General features: G+C 41.6%; 1 protein-coding gene across 6 annotated transcripts in view; it reads right to left on the reverse strand.

Moving 5' to 3' along the window:
• Positions 1 to 16,212, reverse strand: part of LOC134532763 (ABC transporter G family member 20-like) — a 40,861-nt gene extending 24,649 nt beyond the window's left edge. For 3 of the 6 annotated variants that reach the window (XM_063369586.1, XM_063369585.1, XM_063369582.1), the window contains exons 1-3: positions 16,131 to 16,199; positions 2,913 to 3,028; positions 2,442 to 2,601 (exon numbers count right to left, since the gene is read on the reverse strand). In XM_063369586.1, coding sequence (XP_063225656.1) covers positions 2,442 to 2,601; positions 2,913 to 3,010 — 258 coding nt within the window. In that variant the 5' untranslated portion in view covers positions 3,011 to 3,028; positions 16,131 to 16,199. Of the gene's footprint in view, positions 1 to 2,441; positions 2,602 to 2,912; positions 3,049 to 16,130 lie in introns of all 6 variants that reach the window. The other 3 variants (XM_063369587.1, XM_063369584.1, XM_063369583.1) reach the window with 2 other exon arrangements.
• Between the last annotated feature and the right edge of the window lie 4,025 nt (positions 16,213 to 20,237).

The following is a 20,237-nucleotide window of genomic DNA, read 5'->3' on the forward strand; positions in this document are numbered from 1 at the left end:
CTGCCAGGCACGCCACTGCCGCTGCTGCCATCTGTGTGTTATCATGGGAACCAGATGAACAGGGCAAGTATAGAGAGGAGAGGGAGGTAGTTACCTGCGGCATGTAGCCGACCCTCCTGCCAGGCACGCAACTGCCGCTGCTGCCATCTGTGTGTTATCATGGGAACCAGATGAACAGGGCAAGTCTAGAGAGGAGAGGGAGGTAGTTACCTGCGCCATGTAGCCGACCCTCCTGCCAGGCACGCCACTGCCGCTGCTGCCATCTGTGTGTTATCATGGGAACCAGATGAACAGGGCAAGTCTAGAGAGGAGAGGGAGGTAGTTACCTGCGGCATGTAGCCGACCCTCCTGCCAGGAACGCCACTGCCGCTGCTGCCATCTCTGTGTTATCATGGGAACCAGATGAACAGGGCAAGTATAGAGAGGAGAGGGAGGTAGTTACCTGCGGCATGTAGCCGACCCTCCTGCCAGGCACGCAACTGCCGCTGCTGCCATCTGTGTGTTATCATGGGAACCAGATGTACAGGGCAGGTCTAGAGAGAAGAGGGAGGTAGTTACCTGCGGCATGTAGCCGACCCTCCTGCCAGGAACGCCACTGCCGCTGCTGCCATCTGTGTGTTATCATGGGAACCAGATGAACAGGGCAAGTATAGAGAGGAGAGGGAGGTAGTTACCTGCGGCATGTAGCCGACCCTCCTGCCAGGCACGCAACTGCCGCTGCTGCCATCTGTGTGTTATCATGGGAACCAGATGAACAGGGCAAGTCTAGAGAGGAGAGGGAGGTAGTTACCTGCGGCATGTAGCCGACCCTCCTGCCAGGCACGCCACTGCCACTGCTGCCATCTGTGTGTTATCATGGGAACCAGATGAACAGGGCAAGTCTAGGGTGGAGAGGGAGGAGAGGGAGGTAGTTACCTGCGGCAAGTAGCCGAACATCCTGCCAGGCACGCCACTGCCGCTGCTGCCATCTGTGTGTTATCATGGGAACCAGATGAACAGGGCAAGTCTAGAGAGGAGAGGGAGGTAGTTACCTGCGGCATGTAGCCGACCCTCCTGCCAGGCACGCCACTGCCGCTGCTGCCATCTGTGTGTTATCATGGGAACCAGATGAACAGGGCAAGTCTAGGGTGGAGAGGGAGGAGAGGGAGGAGAGGGAGGTAGTTACCTGAGGCAAGTAGCCGACCATCCTGCCAGGCACGCCACAGCCGCTGCTGCCATCTGTGTGTTATCATGGGAACCAGATGAACAGGGCAAGTCTAGAGAGGAGAGGGAGGTAGTTACCTGCGGCATGTAGCCGACCCTCCTGCCAGGCACGCCACTGCCGCTGCTGCCATCTGTGTGTTATCATGGGAACCAGATGAACAAGGCAAGTCTAGAGAGGAGAGGGAGGTAGTTACCTGCGGCATGTAGCCGACCCTCCTGCCAGGCACGCCACTGCCGCTGCTGCCATCTGTGTGTTATCATGGGAACCAGATGAACAAGGCAAGTCTAGAGAGGAGAGGGAGGTAGTTACCTGCGGCATGTAGCCGACACTCCTGCCAGGCACGCCACTGCCGCTGCTGCCATCTGTGTGTTATCATGGGAACCAGATGAACAAGGCAAGTCTAGAGAGGAGAGGGAGGTAGTTACCTGCGGCATGTAGCCGACACTCCTGCCAGGCACGCCACTGCCGCTGCTGCCATCTGTGTGTTATCATGGGAACCAGATGAACAAGGCAAGTCTAGAGAGGAGAGGGAGGTAGTTACCTGCGGCATGTAGCCGACCCTCCTGCCAGGCACGCCACTGCCGCTGCTGCCATCTGTGTGTTATCATGGGAACCAGATGAACAAGGCAAGTCTAGAGAGGAGAGGGAGGTAGTTACCTGCGGCATGTAGCCGACCCTCCTGCCAGGCACGCCACTGCTGCTGGTGCCATCTGTGTGTTATCATGGGAATCAGATGAACAGGGTAGGTCTAGAGAGGAGAGGGAGGTAGTTACCTGCGGCATGTAGCCGACACTCCTGCCAGGCACGCCACTGCCGCTGCTGCCATCTGTGTGTTATCATGGGAACCAGATGAACAAGGCAAGTCTAGAGAGGAGAGGGAGGTAGTTACCTGCGGCATGTAGCCGACACTCCTGCCAGGCACGCCACTGCCGCTGCTGCCATCTGTGTGTTATCATGGGAACCAGATGAACAAGGCAAGTCTAGAGAGGAGAGGGAGGTAGTTACCTGCGGCATGTAGCCGACCCTCCTGCCAGGCACGCCACTGCTGCTGGTGCCATCTGTGTGTTATCATGGGAACCAGATGGACAGGGCAGGTCTAGAGAGGAGAGGGAGGTAGTTACCTGCTGCATGTAGCCGACCCTCCTGCCAGGCACGCCACTGCCGCTGCTGCCATCTGTGTGTTATCATGGGAACCAGATGAACAGGGTAGGTCTAGAGGGGAGAGGGAGGTAGTTACCTGCGGCATGTAGCCGACCCTCCTGCCAGGCACGCCACTGCCGCTGGTGCCCGGGGCGACGCCCAGCACCGTCACTTGGCCGGAGTCCAGGCGTCGACGCCCGACCACGCAGCTCAGCAGAGTCGTCTTGCCGCAGCCGCTCGCCCCCAGCAGACCGTAGCTGCGCACACGGACCAGCGCGCTGAAGCCTAGGTTATCGCAGTGCTAGTGGAGAATACTTGTCGCTGCTCGCCATGTAATGGGTTGGATGATTGTGAGGTAAGAGTCGTGTACCCGTCTCGACTCAGTTGGAGGACACATTCCCCCGCCCCAATGCTTTCGAGTAGACAGTGTAGCTGGACGACGGCCCTGCAAGTGGTTGCTAGAAGTAGGGCCAGAGAGTGGTAGCAGGAAGTACCTGCGAGTGGTTGCTAGAAGTAGTCCCTGAGAGTTTAGATGGACAAAGACCGCACTACGGGTCCCTCGACTCACATGCTGCCCTTGCTGACGGCCATGTTGAGGTCGGCGAGGACCGGCGTGTTGCCGTAGCTCTTGTAGCCGCGCCTCACCACCACGGCGCGAGGGTCCATGGCTCTGCTCCGGGCTGACTGCGGAAAACCAATCACCCCTGTAACCAACACAGAGACGTGTACAGAGGAGGAAATATAACCCCTGTAACCAACACAGAGACGTGTACAGAGGAGGAAATATAACCCCTGTAACCAACACAGAGACGTGTACAGAGGAGGAAATATAACCCCTGTAACCAACACAGAGACGTGTACAGAGGAGGAAATATAACCCCTGTAACCAACACAGAGACGTGTACAGAGGAGGAAATATAACCCCTGTAACCAACACAGAGACGTGTACAGAGGAGGAAATATAACCCTTGTAACCAACTCAGAGACGTGTACAGAGGAGGAAATATAACCCCTGTAACCAACACGGAGACGTGTACAGAGGAGGAAATATAACCCCTGTAACCAACACGGAGACGTGTACAGAGGAGGAAATATAACCTCTGTAACCAACACAGAGACGTGTACAGAGGAGGAAATATAACCCCTGTAACCAACACAGAGACGTGTACAGAGGAGGAAATATAACCCCTCTAACCAACAGAGACGTGTACAGAGGAGGAAATGTAACTCCTGTTACCAACACAAGAGACGTGTACAGAGGACATAATCCACTCTGCCACTTGTACCTTAGATATATAAAGCGAGAAAACTATACGTTGTATGATTAGTAGTGTAAACTGAAATAATAGACGTATAAACATAAATTCGTAAAGGTATTTAAATTTACAATATGGATCATGCAAGTAGTGCCTCAACAGTGAATGCGTTAATATCCATCTTATACGTAACTGTTGCCACCAGCTTCCTGGCCACCATGTTTGAAAGTTAGATGCCGATCGTAAAGTCAGGTTCCGACAGCCCAGTTGCAAGGCGGGCTCTACCGATCGACGTCTCTTGTACACTATAATAAAAATACTTACAACTGAAATATTAATTTAAACATTTTTACGTCGTTTAGTTCCTCAATATTATAAAAAAATTTGTTGTCTGTAAAGTCGGTTTACGGACGATAGTTTAACGGGACGTCATAACAAAAGATTGATGAAATGATTGTATAGTTTTATGAATAAAATTGAATCATTTTTATTGAATTATCACTATTTTGTATGGATACATTGAAGGAGTGAAATGAAATCTACAATTTATTTGATAAATTTACTTTTATTTGCACTCATTAATTCAAATATGTTTATTACTTTAACGAACAGATTATTTTAACTATAACTTTTATACATGTTTGCTATTTAACTTCTTCCAATCTGTGTTATTCTGTTAATGATAGGACGATGATAGGAAAAGTAGGAAACGAATGGGAGTGTTTCAAGTTTAATGTGCCTTAAAAAAGTCAAATTGATGGTTGTTCCAATCGAGTGGAAGAGAGATAGATTCGGCGCAAGCGTACAATGAGCGTAACGGGACAAATCGTAACGGAACAATGAGCGTAACGGGACAATGAGTCATCCTTTTTCGTGCGTGCAGCCGGCGTTCATCGATTTATTAGACGTTGTCACGTAAAAAATACATGAAGTAATGCGATACTCGTCAGTTTACTATCGGGAACTGCTTTCCGAGCAACTTAGAATAAACACCCTGGGGCCGCCCCTGAGAGCTGCTATTATCACTTCGTTTGAGTTGTCTCTGATTGAAAAATGATTGAATAAAATCTCGTAATGCGGCAAGTTTCCGAAGGAAAAAACAAGTTTATTCTCTTAGCCGTCCTTGGGAAGGATAATTACTGCTTACAGCAGTAAAACCTTACAACTTGAGAGGCATAATAGTAGCATTTTCAAACGAATTAAATGTTATAAGGTCACCCATAATTATAAATTCCGGCAAAACAAAAAAAAATGTGAACACGGGTAAGTTAAATAAGCCTAAGCTATGATCAGCCTGTCCGAAGGCGGTCTAATATGTTAGTTGCATTCTGATATCAAGATTCTATGTTCAAATGGTAAAAACTTTAATGATTGATTTACTGTTATTATAAGGAAGTTTAGTTCAATTGTCATGTAAAGTATTCATTCTTATATATTTCCAATTTACGAAAGTACGAAAGCGATGTTTCTGTCTACATTGAAGTCGCCATCATCAGGGAGCAGTTACCTAGGTTGATGATGGCGACTGCAATGTCGACCGAAACATTGGTGAATTATTCGCCAAGGACACGGCTACAACCCAGAAGCCAAGCTACTTCAGACAATGGCCGTGAAAGCCTGCGAACATTATTACAAAATAGATGTTAATTTTTTTTTTTGAAACTTTTACAATGAAATCCGGAAAAATATTGGTTTTGAGTGCTGTTGGGGGTTTTTACCATCATGCAAAATTGCGATGGTAAAATGAATATAACTTAATTTTAACTTGAAGGGATATTGAGTCGCCCCCCGCGAGGCAAGGCGCGTGGCAACTGGGCCTGGCGCAGCTCGGAGATGCATGACGCAACTGTAACCAATCGCGTACTTTTCCTGTGTTGCGCAACCGACACTGAAACTGCGCTCTCGTGCGATGGTGGACCTTAAAACGGCCGGAATCGCGAGTCGCTGCATCTTCCGTCGAAGCTGCCGGATCGCAGGTGTGTTTCCCCTCCCCCTCTCCAACCTCCCCAGCAAGGTCATTACATTGGCGGTCACGGTGTGTGGTTATGACGCGAACTTGATAACCTCGGCATAATGAGAATCGCTTCACACCAACCCTAACGACGCATCATCTCCATTTCAAATTATGTAATATCCTGTACTATCCTGTTAGCGCATTAGTATTAAATAAAGCATTGAAAGTAATGCAAAGTCATCAGTTTTTTTTTTTTTTACTTTTGCGTCAGTTGTACTTATTTGGGGAACCTAAAAAGCACAATGTCTCACCGACACACCCGAATACGAGTATATTTTTTTACCTCCATTTAACTTGGGCTTGCATTCTGAAAACAGCTTTCATGCACGTTCGGTTTTTTTTCTCCTCAGGTTTTCCTCTCTCTTTTTACATGAAATTTACACGTCAAGAATTTTAAATTCTATTTATAGCGTGTGTGCTGTATTTGGTTGGAAGTTTTGAGTTGATTAGCTAAAACATTGGCATTTCTGAAGGATAGCCACTTTTCTGAAAATAAAAATGCCAAAATGTTAGTGGTTTATCTTCTAAACGAGTCGTTACGTGAGATGTAAATATTACAATTTTGTGATATTGTCAGAATTTTTGGTTAGGTTATCTACATTTAAAATACTCTTTAATATTGTGGACGGTTATTTAGGTTAGGCTATCGACATTAAAAATATTTTACGTAAATCCATATATGCTTTAATAGCATTGCCGAGACTGTTTTCAACGTGAGATTGTCCTGATTGTTGTCACTGCACTACTGTTTACGTGATAATAGCTGCAACTTGATACTGTGGTTCTTCAGATATCCTCAGAGATAAAGCGTAACTGCGACTGTTTTCAAAGACACTTACTTTAATGTCAGCACGTTACGACCGGGTCAAGACTGTTTCTCACCCTATTTGTTTTCAATTTCCAGTGAATATTAAATAATATTTGTATTTTAATAGGTGGTACCGAAATTTTAATGACGAGCGGTGAACTTCGGCCAACTTCGGAACTGTTCGTACACCCAAGCTACACGAAGATTAATACAAAGAATTAGGAATTGCCAGGAGATGGCATTCTGTGACGTTACTGAAGTCACAATTTTAACCACGTCATCGCCATGTTGTTCTGCCCCAAACATTGCGGTCATGTTCTTGACCACGTCTGATGATGGTTGGTGAGCATGAATTGGAATCTTCGTCCTTAAAAACAGTAACTTTCAAAGTAAAAATTGTCATTTAAATCTGTTTGTACAATCTAACACTACACTTCAGCCAATTTTTAGGGTGTCGAACCAATATGGCGTAACCATTAGCCGGAGAAAAATAAAACTGCTCCATCCAGTAACAATGAAATCATGTAAACGTGGCCACCCTCTGGATTAATATTAGGGGAAGACGAAGAGACTTTGTGAAGAGTAGGCTTATAATTTTGACAATGGCTCAGTATCGCTTTAATCCGTAACAGATTGAGCTATGCATAGCTTACAAGTAAAATAAAATATACAGATGTTTGGAAACCACACGGTTAGTGAGACGTAACCTCAATATAAGAGTTTTTCTATGTCCATCATCTTAGCTCTCGGGATACGACATTTGGTAGGAGTAACTTTGTGAATGGAACAGAATTCGGTTGGAACAGAAATGTGTAACGACGGTGCTGCCATCAGTGAAAGTCTCAGAAACTCCGAAAAGATGGCGGACCCGTGTGATACATAAATTGATTTCGTGAACATCGCAGAATTTACACCGGGTATAGGCATTAAATAAAAACTTTAATTAAGTACAACTATATTTTAATAATATATTTTGTAATTTATAGTCATAAAAATAAATAACGAAAACTTAAAAATACGTGAGAATCATGGCATTACAATTTTCACAACCCTTAATTAACATTGAAATGGAGAAATATTTCAGCGTTCAACATACTGTAGAGCCACAACAAATTGTTTGCCTGCATATTGCCGAGGCCATGAATAATAAAAGAATTTCGTGATGACATTTTTACTACTTAATCTTAAATTTTGAATCAGCTCAATAAGATTAAAGTTTGTTTTTAGAAAGTATTTAAGCAAAAACATATATACAAACACATACTTAGTGTTATTATAAGGTTTGAGATTAATCATTTGGTAATGCCTTAGAATTTTAACTTCTAACGTGTGTACATAAGTACACCCCCCGTTTAAAAAAAATAATTATACGTTTATTTTGTGTCTGAGTTTCATATTACAAGTGTATTTGCAACATGAGAACACACAAATACGGGATCCCTAAATAAATTAATATAATTCGAAAAAAAAAGTAGTGCAAATGTAAATAGTTATCAAACCAAATTCGGACGACGGATGCAAACTCCGCCAAATAGAAGATAAGCTGGTATTAAAATCTGCTAATAGAGTTCTGCGTTTCATTTACCAGGCCTCCGATCCCACCTCTACTGCTAGCGGGGTACAATAAAATTCTGAAATTCCTAATGCGTGAAATATCACCACTCTGCAAACGGTAAATTTTTTTGACAGTGTTTATTATTTACGTGAGGAAAAAAAATGCTATTTTCAAGTAATTAATTTATTCCTCTTGTTAATAATGTTCGCAGGCTTTCACTGCCATTGTCTGAAGTGTCCTTAGCTTCTGGGTTTTAGCCGCGTCCTTGGCGAATAATTCACCGACGTTTCGGTCGACATTGCAGTCGCCATCATCAGGAAGCAGTTACCTACTGCAGCCGCGTCCTTGGCGAATAATTCACAGACGTTTCGGTCGTCATTGCAGTCGCCATCATCAGGGAGCAGTTACCTACTGCAGCCGCGTCCTTGGCGAATAATTCACAGACGTTTCGGTCGTCATTGCAGTCGCCATCATCAGGGAGCAGTTATCTACTCGAGTAGGTGAATTAATTATTCGCCAAGGACGCGACTGCAACCCAGAAGCCAAGGTACTTACTTATTCCTTGTGTTGTTTCTTCCAAGCGCGTAATGATTCCACGCGGTGTTTTTTTTTTAGTACGTAGATGCTATCTCAGCAGGTTGGACATGTTCTCGCAGGAAGATTTCCCCGGCTCCTAAATGGGCGCCCCGCACCAGTCGCCCAAGGCGATGACCACAAGGTCACGGGAATACTCACTCGCCCACGCACTCGCGGACACGTCATGTCCGCACGATCTCGTGGAACGAGGAAAGAAAAGAAGAAGAAGAAAAAATTACCTCCTTTCGGCACAGCCTGCAGGCCTACTTAACCCGGAAACGTTCTTCAGACTCATACAAATTTCTGGAACAATTTAAGAACCCGACGCACACGTCATCCCATTATTTTTATTGTCCGACATTTCGAAATTATTGATGAAATATTCTCTCATATTCCACACAGCGAATTTTTTTTTTCTATTTTTTTTTTTTAACTCAACCCATCCGGCATTGAATAGCTTAGAACAAATTTCACTTTACACCCCCAATAAGGTAGTTATAATTTTTTTTTTTACCTTCAAACACTATTATTCGTCCCTTGCCACTGATACGTAGTAGTTTAAAATTTTGCTTTGGATCAAGGTTTAAATAATATTGTAAGTTGGTTTAAAATATATTCGAACGAATTTGTTGGTAAGGAAGTAATTATATTTTTATTATTATTTTAACTCCTGTTTTTATAGTAATAGTTAGCTTCATCAAAAATTGTCCCCGCCAAACCTTTACTACAAGAGGTTAAAAAAAAATGCAGGGCTTGGAATAAAATAATTAAACTTCCGTACCATGTACATTATTAAATAAGTTTTTGTTATTTCAAACTGTTATAATTTATTGTAAAAATTCTAAACATTATTTTAAGCCTTTTGTGGCTATCTCAAGAGTCGGATCTACACAATTGAATCAAATAATTGAAGACGAAATTCCTAGCATCCCGGCAGATATGTTACAGCGGTCAATGGGGAACCGCAAAAACAGATTAGAAGAATGTATACCTATGTAGACATAGACGCCATCTGCAGAACGTAATTTTCAGAAATTGATAATTTAGATTGTTGTTCCTAAAAAGGCAAGTTGTAGTGGTTTAAATACTGTCAATAAAATTTTGTGTTGTTGCACGTATTATAATGTTATTTATTTTCCAAAAGTTCCCGTTTTTTTTCTGTGTCATCTTGTACCTTGAACATGCGAGCCATATACTGGAGTAGCCATAGATCGGTCACTTTATGTTAATATAAGGTATCCGCTTTCTATGTTGATTCTTAAAATAAAATTTGCCATTCTTTATCCGCACGTTTGAAGTGTGTTTATACACAGATGTGAGTAGAGTTATTGCAGATTACTAATTACGAAAAAAAAAAAAAAAAACGTTTGCATGGCCACCATAAACTATTTTTGTCAGTGTAAACTTCATACAATATATAATTTTTGGTTAAATAATAATAACTAACTTACTAGAGACGGCAAAATCTTTCTGTAACCAACAATTCTTTGAAGCCGTCACACAGTATTTGATGAGGTATATATTTACAAAATATCTTGTGGAGGTTAAATAAACTTTTTTTTAGTACATAGACTATAGCAAACAAGTCGGACTTCAACCATGCACACAAGCATATTTTGAGCACTTTTGAGAAAGATCACTCTGATAAAGAAACATACTGGTTATTACATGTGGTTTCAATGGAAGTTGAAAATTATGTTGGCGCACTTGCAAGCTCAAAATTATCATACTAATATTATAAATGCGAAAGTGTTTATGTCTGTTTGTCCTACTTTTACGCAACTGAGCAACGGATCGACATTATATTTTGCATATACTAGATAGTTTATGGGCCGGACTACATATAATTATTAAATTCCATCCCTAAGGGAGTGAAACAGAGATTAATTAAGTTTTATTATAGAAAATCTTAGGATGTAGGTCATAGACACACAAACAGTGAGTTTGTGTCATTTCCCTATGTCCGCCGCACGGTCATATAGTAAGGTCTGGCAACTTCATATCCTTCTCCTTGGTGAAACCCATCCGCTTAGTGAAACTGGCGGCTGCTAGTGAACTAAAGGCGCTAATAACTTTTTTAGTTTAGAACTTCGTCAATAGATGGCTTTGCCTCGAGTTTGTAATGTGCCATCGTTTGGTGCGTCCGTCACATCTTGCCAAAGGGTTACCTGCCTTCCCACAAAATGAAGCCGAAGACTGGCGTCCCGGTTTCGCTGATGCGTAGCCTCGATGTTATGGCCCCTGAGACACATACCAGCAGATAATATGCTCCCAGGGTCACCCCTTAGTCCTTAGATGTTCTTGGTTCCCTTCTGAAAGGTATACCATACCATTCGATGGGCCTTAAACCAGAATAACACATTCCATTCCGTTAACGCCGCGCCGTGCCGGCAGCCAGAAACGAAGCTTTGTCATTTTGATGTTTGTAAAAATCCTTTTCCTTTGTGTCCACAAGATGAAAGCGGCGGTGAGTATAGTAAAACTTTTTTTTTTCTGATAGTCCGCGTGTGAGATCACTCCCGGGCCACTGTGATCAGGACGGCAGCCTGTGCCTAGCACAGGTGCTCGAGATCAAGGTAGACCAATGGCGGCTTCAGGATGACTTTTCGGGAGGGGCTATCGCACAAAGAAGGGTCGTAGTTGCAAAAAAAAAATGAAAGTGGTCAGAGATATTGCCCTTGGAATATTATTTACAAATTACAGGTTTCACATACAGAACCTTAGTAGCTCGTTGCAACTTCTGACTAGATAAAAGTTTAACATATGAAATTAAATGTTTAAGTAAACATAATTATACAATAATCAATTAAATTGGTGGTCGGGAGGGGCTATCGCCACCACCGCCCCCCCCCCCCCCCTTCTGGAGCCGCGCTTGCGGTAGACGAAGTCACGCGCAGGGCGCAGCACTTGCAGCAACATGTTTTCGGAGGCCCGAAGGCCAACGCACCCTCCTTCCGCCCCTGCCAAATGTGCGCCCTTTAAGGGTAGATTGGGAGTCTGCTTGCAGATCTGTATAGTCCAGAGCCCCGCCTTACTGAAGCTACCAGATCCAGAAAACATGTCCCCTCCACCACTACAGCACCCGCTGGGCTAGAAGAGTGGCTTCACAGGAACCTGGAGGCTGAAATCCCCAGGTGGAGCCACATCCGGGTAAGGGTTCAAGTCAGGTGCTTCCACAGTCCAGCAAAACCAATCACCATGAGATATATATATATATACATTCCACTATATGTCCATTATATGTCCATTATATATTGATTATATGTCCATTACATGTCCATTAAATGTCCTTTATATTGCAGCAACAAGTTTTGAGGATCTCTCCTCCTATTTGATAACCCAGCCTTCATGCCTCAAAAGGATTGCAGCAAGTGGCGAGTGGCGAGTGCAACTGGGCGCCCTGCCCTTCAGCCGCCGACCCGGCCTCTTCTGCGCGCGGCAGACACGACCCGCCTGCCCTCAAGGCCACGCCGCGGTCTCCCGTTCGACCCTTTCTCCAGCACGACCATTACATCACCCGTGCCAGCCACAACTCTTCCATTGCTGCTCAGTCTCAAAGGGGAAACCTGACTTTCAACGCGTACATCTCCAAAGGAGAAGCCTAAGATGTCCATCAAAGTTCTGTCCCTGCCCGAACGCGCCCGAATATTCACCTTTCGGCCAACCTCGGGGATTTTTTTTTAATTTTTTCGCAGGAAAAAATGAATTCAAATATTAAAAGTGGTCGGTTAGGTTAGCTACATCAAAACACTTTAAAACACTATGGACGGTTAGGTAGGTTAGTATAGCTACATTAAAATAAACACAGAAGTATAAATATATATAAATAAACCCGAGGTTGGCCGAAGGTGTATATTCGGGCGTTTTCGGGCAGGGACAGGACTTGATGTAAATACATCTTAGGCTTCCCATCTCAAAACGCCAATGTTTACTCATAATATATATAAACTGAAAATTTTATGCTTGGGTTTTTATCTAATTGTTTTTAATTCTTTGTTATCACGTAAATTGTTTGACGATTTCTTTAAAAAGAAGGCGCAAATAAAAATAAATTAATGTTATTGAACACATGTAACACCCATGTCAAGTTCGTTCGAAAGAAATAAAAGGTAACGTGTGTGCAAATTGGCAGTAAAATGTAAAACTACTTGGAGACAACAATTCTTTCCACTTGTGTGTGTTCAAGGCATACCAGGCTATAATGAGGAGGAAAATATATAATTATTGTAGACCACTAAGGAAAACCATGATACTTCCAAAATAATCTGTGTGTGACATTATGTGGCTAATTGGTTGTAATTTTCTTGTTTTTCGGAGCTCACGGACCTGACCCCCGAGTACGTGCCACCAGCCAAGGTCACGACCGGTGTAATAAAGGCATCGAGCCTTAACACCCAGTCTCACAGGCCATATTTTTTTTGACGTGACAACGTCTAATAAATCGATGAACGCCGGCTGCACGCACGAAAAAGTGTCCCGTTACGCTCATTGTACGCTTGCGCCGCATCTATCTCTCTTCCATCGATTTGACTTTTTCGAGGTACATTAAACTTGAAACACTCCCATTCGTTTCCTACTTTTCCTATCATCGTCCTATCCTTAACATAATAACACAGATTGGAAGAAGTTAAATAGCAAACATGTATAAAAGTTATTGTTAAAATAATCTGTTCGTTAAAGTAATAAACATATTTGAATTAATGAGTGCAAATAAAAGCAAATTTATCAATTAAATTTTAGATTTAATTTCACTACTTCTTTGTATCCATACAAAATAGAGATAATTCAATAAAAATGATTCAACTTTATTCATAAAAGTATGCAATATTTTCATCAATGTTTTGTTATGACGTTGTCACGTTAAACTATCGTCAGTAAACCGACTTTACAGACAACCAAATTTTTTCTATTTTTTCTTCATTACTTTTATTCAAGGGCTATTTTCAAAAACAGTAACACGATACCTCCCTTTGCGTGTGCCACTAATTTTTTTCCCACAGATATTCAATTAATCGTACAAGTGATAACAATTACAAGTTCAGGAAATTTTCATATTTAATAGAAAATGCTTCCTTTATCCCTAACGGCGTTTTTATCATTTCGTTTCTAAAAGTAATCACAGCACAGTTATTCAGTGATAAAAAAAATGTTCTAAGCTAAGTATATGGAGCTCTCGGCATGCTGCTGTCAAATGTGAATTTTCGCTAAAAAAAAAAAAAAAAACCTACTCAAAAAAGGTAACACCTTATTTTGAAATAAGTGATGGTGTGTATCATGAAAATAAAAAGAGAGGTATTTGGTGTGTGCCATCTTTGAAATGTTAGTAATTTAAGTGAAAATGGAAATGAAAACAAAACCTACCTCCACCCCCCTTAACCGGTTTTTTTTTTCTGGAAATCAAAGCGATATTTTGTTTATTATGTTCCTTGATGAAGTGTTAAAAATTTAGTTTAACATTACTCACTATATATTATGGCTTTTTTTGAAGATTCTTCCTAGCGAGTTCCTTTAAAGCTATTGAACAAACTATCATACAAGCCTGTATATAGCATTGGCTTTTCTGATATCCAATTGCTAACATGGGTGACTGCAACTTCAGACAGTGGCGTAGCCAGGATTTGTGTATGGGGGGTGTTAAGAAGCAATGCCCCCCCGTATTAAAGCGGGGGGTGGGGGGGTCCTCCCCCGGGAAAATTTGGATTTTAAGGTGTAAAATAGTGCTATTTTAGCAGTTTTCGGTTCTTAAATTTAAATATTGTAATGGTAAAAATTTTATTAATTTTAATATGAAATTTGTTTGAGTGATGAATAAGAAATTAATTAAAGATTTAGTGCTAAAGGGGGGGGTTGAATCCCTACCCCCCCCCCCCTTGGCTGCGCCCCTGACTTAAGAGCAGCCGCCCTCTCCGTAAACTAACACCTCCATGGCGTGTACGTAGCGGAGACCCCAGACTTTCCGGGGGGCCCCAGCATGGACGAGGGGTTCGGGAGCCCTACCCCGTAGACTTTGAAGGGGGGGGGGGAAGAAGAAACTCTTTAAAAGATACGTTTTCAAGCCAAACTGGAACTTAAATATTGACAAAAGTTTTGCTAATGTATTAGTTAAGGCTTCCGCCTACCCGGGAACACACACGGTGTACAAAGTTTCAGAAAGTAAAAACAGGTGATTTCAAAAAAAAACAAAAAAAAACTGATCAATATATCTGAGTGATGTCTGGTTACGGAAATCAGTTAAGAATGCGCTGATGACGGATGGGTAGTTCTGTTACCGCATTTAGTTTATAACATGTATTTTTGGAAAAGTGAAAAAAAAAAAAGAAAAAAAAAATGCTAAAAAAAAGGCAGTCAGATGGACTGTCCACAGAAGTGAAAACTTAAAACTTTGTATTGAAATGTATAATATGACATAATTTATCTTTGAAATATTTGTGCAATGGGAGTGCATGACTTGATGTAAGCTTTTGGACATACGCCATTGCTATGCATAGCATAGCATAGCAATGGCGTATGTCCAAAAGCTTACATCAAGTCATGGCATAATTTCTACGTCAAATGTACGTAAGAAAATGATTTTGGTATTATACAAATATGATGTCAGCATGCTATCATTTATCCTTACATAATTTTTTTTTTTTTATGTCACGAGAAACGTCAGTGGTAGGTACGTCAAAATTACGTAACAATCCATTACCTAGCTGTGACTTACCAGTGTTGTCAGACCTAGGTCATGTGTTCACTGGGCAATGCGCAGTATACCCAAATTAAACTTTTCACGTGGTCAATCTAACTCCACTTACTGCCACTACAGCATGTCGGTGACGCCAACTCACAAGATTTTAACCATCCAAAAAGAGTCCAACACGCACATGATACAGTCGAGAGTACACAGGGCCGGTGCAAGGTAAATTGGCGCCCTAGGCGAAAAACCTAAATGCCCCCCCCCTCCCCACCCCGGGCCGGACACCCCAAAAAAAATTGTCCTTGCCTCAAAATACATAACGTAAGCCTAATTTTGTCAACAATCAAATGTAGCAGGCTTGTGTGTTTTTTTTTTTACTTATTACAAATCATAAACAGGTCACCGTGGACTTAAAATAATTACTTATACCTATCAATATTAACATTCCAAACTGATACAAAATTCTATTTTCATTTAGTTGCAATAATCGTTAAACATATTATATCAGCTGTTATGTGTCGTGCTGCGCCGCCCCTAAGCTACTTGGCGCCCTAGGCGGTTGCCTAGTTCGCCTATATGGACGCGCCGGCCCTGAGTGTACATAATGTATTAGTGTACATCTGCGAATACGTGTACACAGGCCGCTGCGCGTCGCCAGTCTGGCGCTATACGTCACTAGCATGTGGGTGAGGCGAACTCATAAAGTTATTGCCCCTACCAAAAAATCGCTCAACGCGGCTAAATAAGTTTTCACATTAAAAAAAAAGGCGTGTTTTCAGAAAAAAAAAATATTTTTTTTTGGCATGAAACGGCTAGTAGGCTACATTTTTTGAAAGATCCAAGGTTCATTAGGGTTACCGCTCATGATAGCCCTGCCCGTGGCGGGAAGGTCGCGTACCTAGTGTGAGTCCTCGGAGCCCTTCCTCTTCGGCGGTCCTGACGCCGCGCTGCCCGGCTGAAGACTGCAGCAGCCTCCGTGACGGATTCATCCGCCGCTCCGACCGGCGACCTTCACCTCCCACCCCACCCCCGGGCACGAACCACGCCGATTACCCCCTCCCCAACCGCCGACACCCTCGACAACCCTCCAGCCGGCAGCGCTCACACGTACGCAGCGCGCGCGAGCGTGGTACCGTGAGGGAAGTCTTCTTTTCACAGACGAGAGAGCCAAACATCCGATCGTGCATCTTCGTTTTTTTTTTTATTGTTCATTGTAACTCATGATAACTAATGGTCAATTAGGTTAGGTTAGCTACATTATAAATACTTTAAAACATCGTGGACGGTTGATTTTGGTTGGGATAGCTACATTAAAGATACTGTGAAATCATGTAAACGGTTTCCTAGCCCTGGATATGGCTACGTATTAAAAAGTTATTTGCTAAGCAACCATAAAATGATTTTACTGTAGGTATTTTTAATGTAGCTGTACTTACCTAATATAACCAACCATCCACAATGTTTTAAAGTATTTATAATGTAGCTAACCTATCCTAATCGACGGCAAAATTTAATACCACACCGGTTTATACAATGAGATAGAACGGAAAAAAAAAATATAGACGAGCATGAACTTCGGGGAACTTCGGGTGTGGCTGTCTCGTTTGTGAAATGAAGGCTTCCCTTGCTGAAATGCGTGTCAGTATTTTTTTTCCTTCGAAAGACGGCTACACTGGTGCATTGGCAATTATATTACTATTATTGTATTTTAAAGGTATTGTAGGCCTACACTGAATATATCTGTGAAATATCTAACTTTTTTTTTGCGCACAGTGATTTTTTAGAATTGAATGTTAAATTTTAATTAAACAAAGACTGCGATAAACTACAATTTTTTTTTAAAATACAGTAGTGTCGTTAGCCACATCTGAACCGTGAGCGCGGCAGATTCCCTACTAGAAAGTTTCGGAATTTAATTTACCGATGATGGTGCATTGGTATCACATGCAGACGATATTAATGTATTTTTGAGGTTTTATTTACAAAATTCAATGTGATATATTTTAATGCTTTCACATACAGTGATTTTATTTCGAATTAATATTAAATTAATTTTTTTTCAAATAGGCCAATTAAAACTTGTGTGTAAACATTGATGGCTCAAGTCTATGAAGTGATAATGTAATTACAAAAAAAAAACTTTTTTATATAGTTATTTTATCTTTTATTTTTTCTAATGGTTTAAAAGTGTCCACAATAATGCGGTATTTTGCTGCGTTTTCCCTTTATTTCCTCAATTAAAATTATTGTCTTCACACGCTTGAACGTGGTGAGCTATTATTATATGAAGTAGTTGTTTACCTCAATCTCACCATATAATTTCCGCCGTTTTGTTTTATAATGACTGGGAATGATTAATCACAGCGGATGGCCTCTCAGATAAGTATAATCAATTTAAATACTTTCAACTTTTTATCTTCGGAACGAATGTTTAACAATCGTTGGCTACTCCATGCCACTGACCTCAATAATAATCGAAATTTTTCCAAGGACACAGATAAAACCGTAAAAATGATATGCGACTGAACAATGTTTTTGTTATAAATGGTACACAATCTTTTATGTAAGTACATAAATTTTGCTAATGGGAAGGTTATGATAACCAATGCGTCGCAGTGTTTTTTTTTTATTTAAATGGATGTTTTTGTTTACCAATACTTATCTCCTTTCATAAGTATTCATACGAATCAAATGGACATGAAATTTATACTTGTCAATAAATTTTAATAACAAGTCTGGGTCCGCATTATCTTATGGGACGTAAGCCTGCGCCGGCTCACGTCGTAAAACGTCGTTTCGAGTTGAGATGAATGTTTTGCGCCGAGCAAGTTGGCGTAAGTTGGCGAAACTTTCCACCATCCTACATCTCACATTAACCCCCTCTACACCATTCCACCGGTAACAAGTTAAACCGGTTACCTCAGCCAAGTAAGGCCAGACTTGTTTGCCAACTCTACAATCAACATCCGAGTAGCGCCCGCCAGAGATTTCAATCTTTATTCAACGTTTCAACCGTTCCCTTTTACTTCATCCAGAATTTGACATCAAACATGTTATATACGCGTGCGCGCGCACGTGCGTGTGTGCTTGCGTGCGTGATTTCAACCGACAAATTAAGCTGGGTGAACAACTGAAAAAAAAAAAAAACGTAACAGTAACAGTATGTCGTTCGCACAAGATTTGACCGCCATGTTTTCCAACCTACTGATTCACAATCGCACATAGGACGGTCGTGTGAATGGGAGACAGATCATGCGCATAGAAGGGAAATTAATATTTTTTATTTCTGATATAGGACGCATGGCGCAACAACCAATGAGAGTAGAGTAGGAAGCCATTTTGGCGGGTTTCATATTGTGACAAGAAATTGTCGAGATATTACAATGCTCAATGCTTTAAAAATCAATTAATTCTATTACTTATATGCAACTAACAAAAATTTTTAAATAAATTTTTTTTTTCGTCATTAGAAAAGTTTAAAAAAAAATTGTTTTAAGTTCAAAAACTCTGCTCACGATTTGCTGGTCAGATGTCACGGAATAATCATTTGATAGTTAATATAAACTTTACTTTGGCCAAATCAGTTTTATGAGCGTGCATCGTTGGTAAAGAATTTCGTTAAATTACTAAGACCGAATTTTTAAAATCCTTTGTTTACGAGCAAAGAGCTCAGAAACTGCAGCGCGCAGTTGAAGTCTATGTGAACCAGAGATTAGAGAAAGTTACAGATGGAGCATAAGCTCTGTGCACTGTGGCCAGTTTGTTCACGCAAGAAGATGGCGGCCATTTGTTTATATAGTATATATAAATGTAGTTTACTACATACTCTTGTACACAATCATTTTTCTCGAGTCAACAGTCTTTATTTGTTTAAGATTCATGCACTTTTTCACTACCATACATACATCACTTATGAGGAAATGCGATTTTCTTCATTGCACAATATGGCGGCGACTTGCTTCCCCCTTACGTCCCCTGGCTTCAGCAGAGATACCTACAAACTGTGTTTATGCTCTATCTGTAACTTTCTCTAATCTCTGATGTGAACTTATCAACTGAAGCTGGCTTCGCAGGTGCTAAAGTTTCCTCTCGAATTAACGGGGCGTGAACGAGCATAACCGAGGCGATTGTGAAACATCTGGAAATTAGGGGAATCTTGCGGCGCTTCAAAAACGAAGGCGTGACTGTCTAATGTCACTCGCAGCTGCGGCAGCAGATGGCGACGGTTAAGATTCGTAGCGGTGCAATGGTGCAATGGCTTACGTAATCCGTACTTGCCTGGGAGTAGGTTACACTGTTAAAAAAAATTTTTTTCGCCTTGAACTCACGGAGCAGATTGGTTACAAATTATCGAGGCATCTTCGTAAATTTGTGGATATCCTCGTAAATTCACGGGTACTCACAAAAAAAAAAACAATATTGGAGTACGTATACGAACAAAACTTTCCAAAATTTGTTACGTATGTATTTCTTTCTTCCTCCCACATTCTGTACATGAAGTACAGAAGATGAGTCGTAATTTCAGCTTTTGCCTCTATGGATATCTTACTGTATGAAACTACGAAGAAACTTTAATGCATTTGTACGAACATGATTGCTAGTTACACTGTATGCCATAGATAAATCTAAATAACGGATTAAAATTATAAATACGAAAACACGCAGAAAGCAAGTCAAGAAGTTGTTGAAAAGGCCGAGAAAACTTTAAATCTGTTGCGTCTCTTCGGCGATACGTAAAAATGGCCGCCTCCTTTACGCGCCTGCCGCCACTTTTTCCAGAGAAAACTAGCGTCCAAACAAAAATAACAATTATGACAGCAAAAGTCATGCTCTCGTTAGTCAAAATCGTTGATTAATTGTAAAATAGTCGCTCAAGGTTAACTTTAAATAAATACTGGCTAAATAACCTCTGCCAGATCAAATAACGTCACGAATTTTGGAATTCTATAAAACAATGTATACATTAATTGGTATTGATAGAAATTAATCGAGATGCACTAGTCCA

Source organism: Bacillus rossius, chromosome 6, assembly GCF_032445375.1.
Source record: "Bacillus rossius redtenbacheri isolate Brsri chromosome 6, Brsri_v3, whole genome shotgun sequence".
In the NCBI taxonomy this organism is placed as follows: Eukaryota; Metazoa; Arthropoda; class Insecta; order Phasmatodea; family Bacillidae; genus Bacillus; species Bacillus rossius.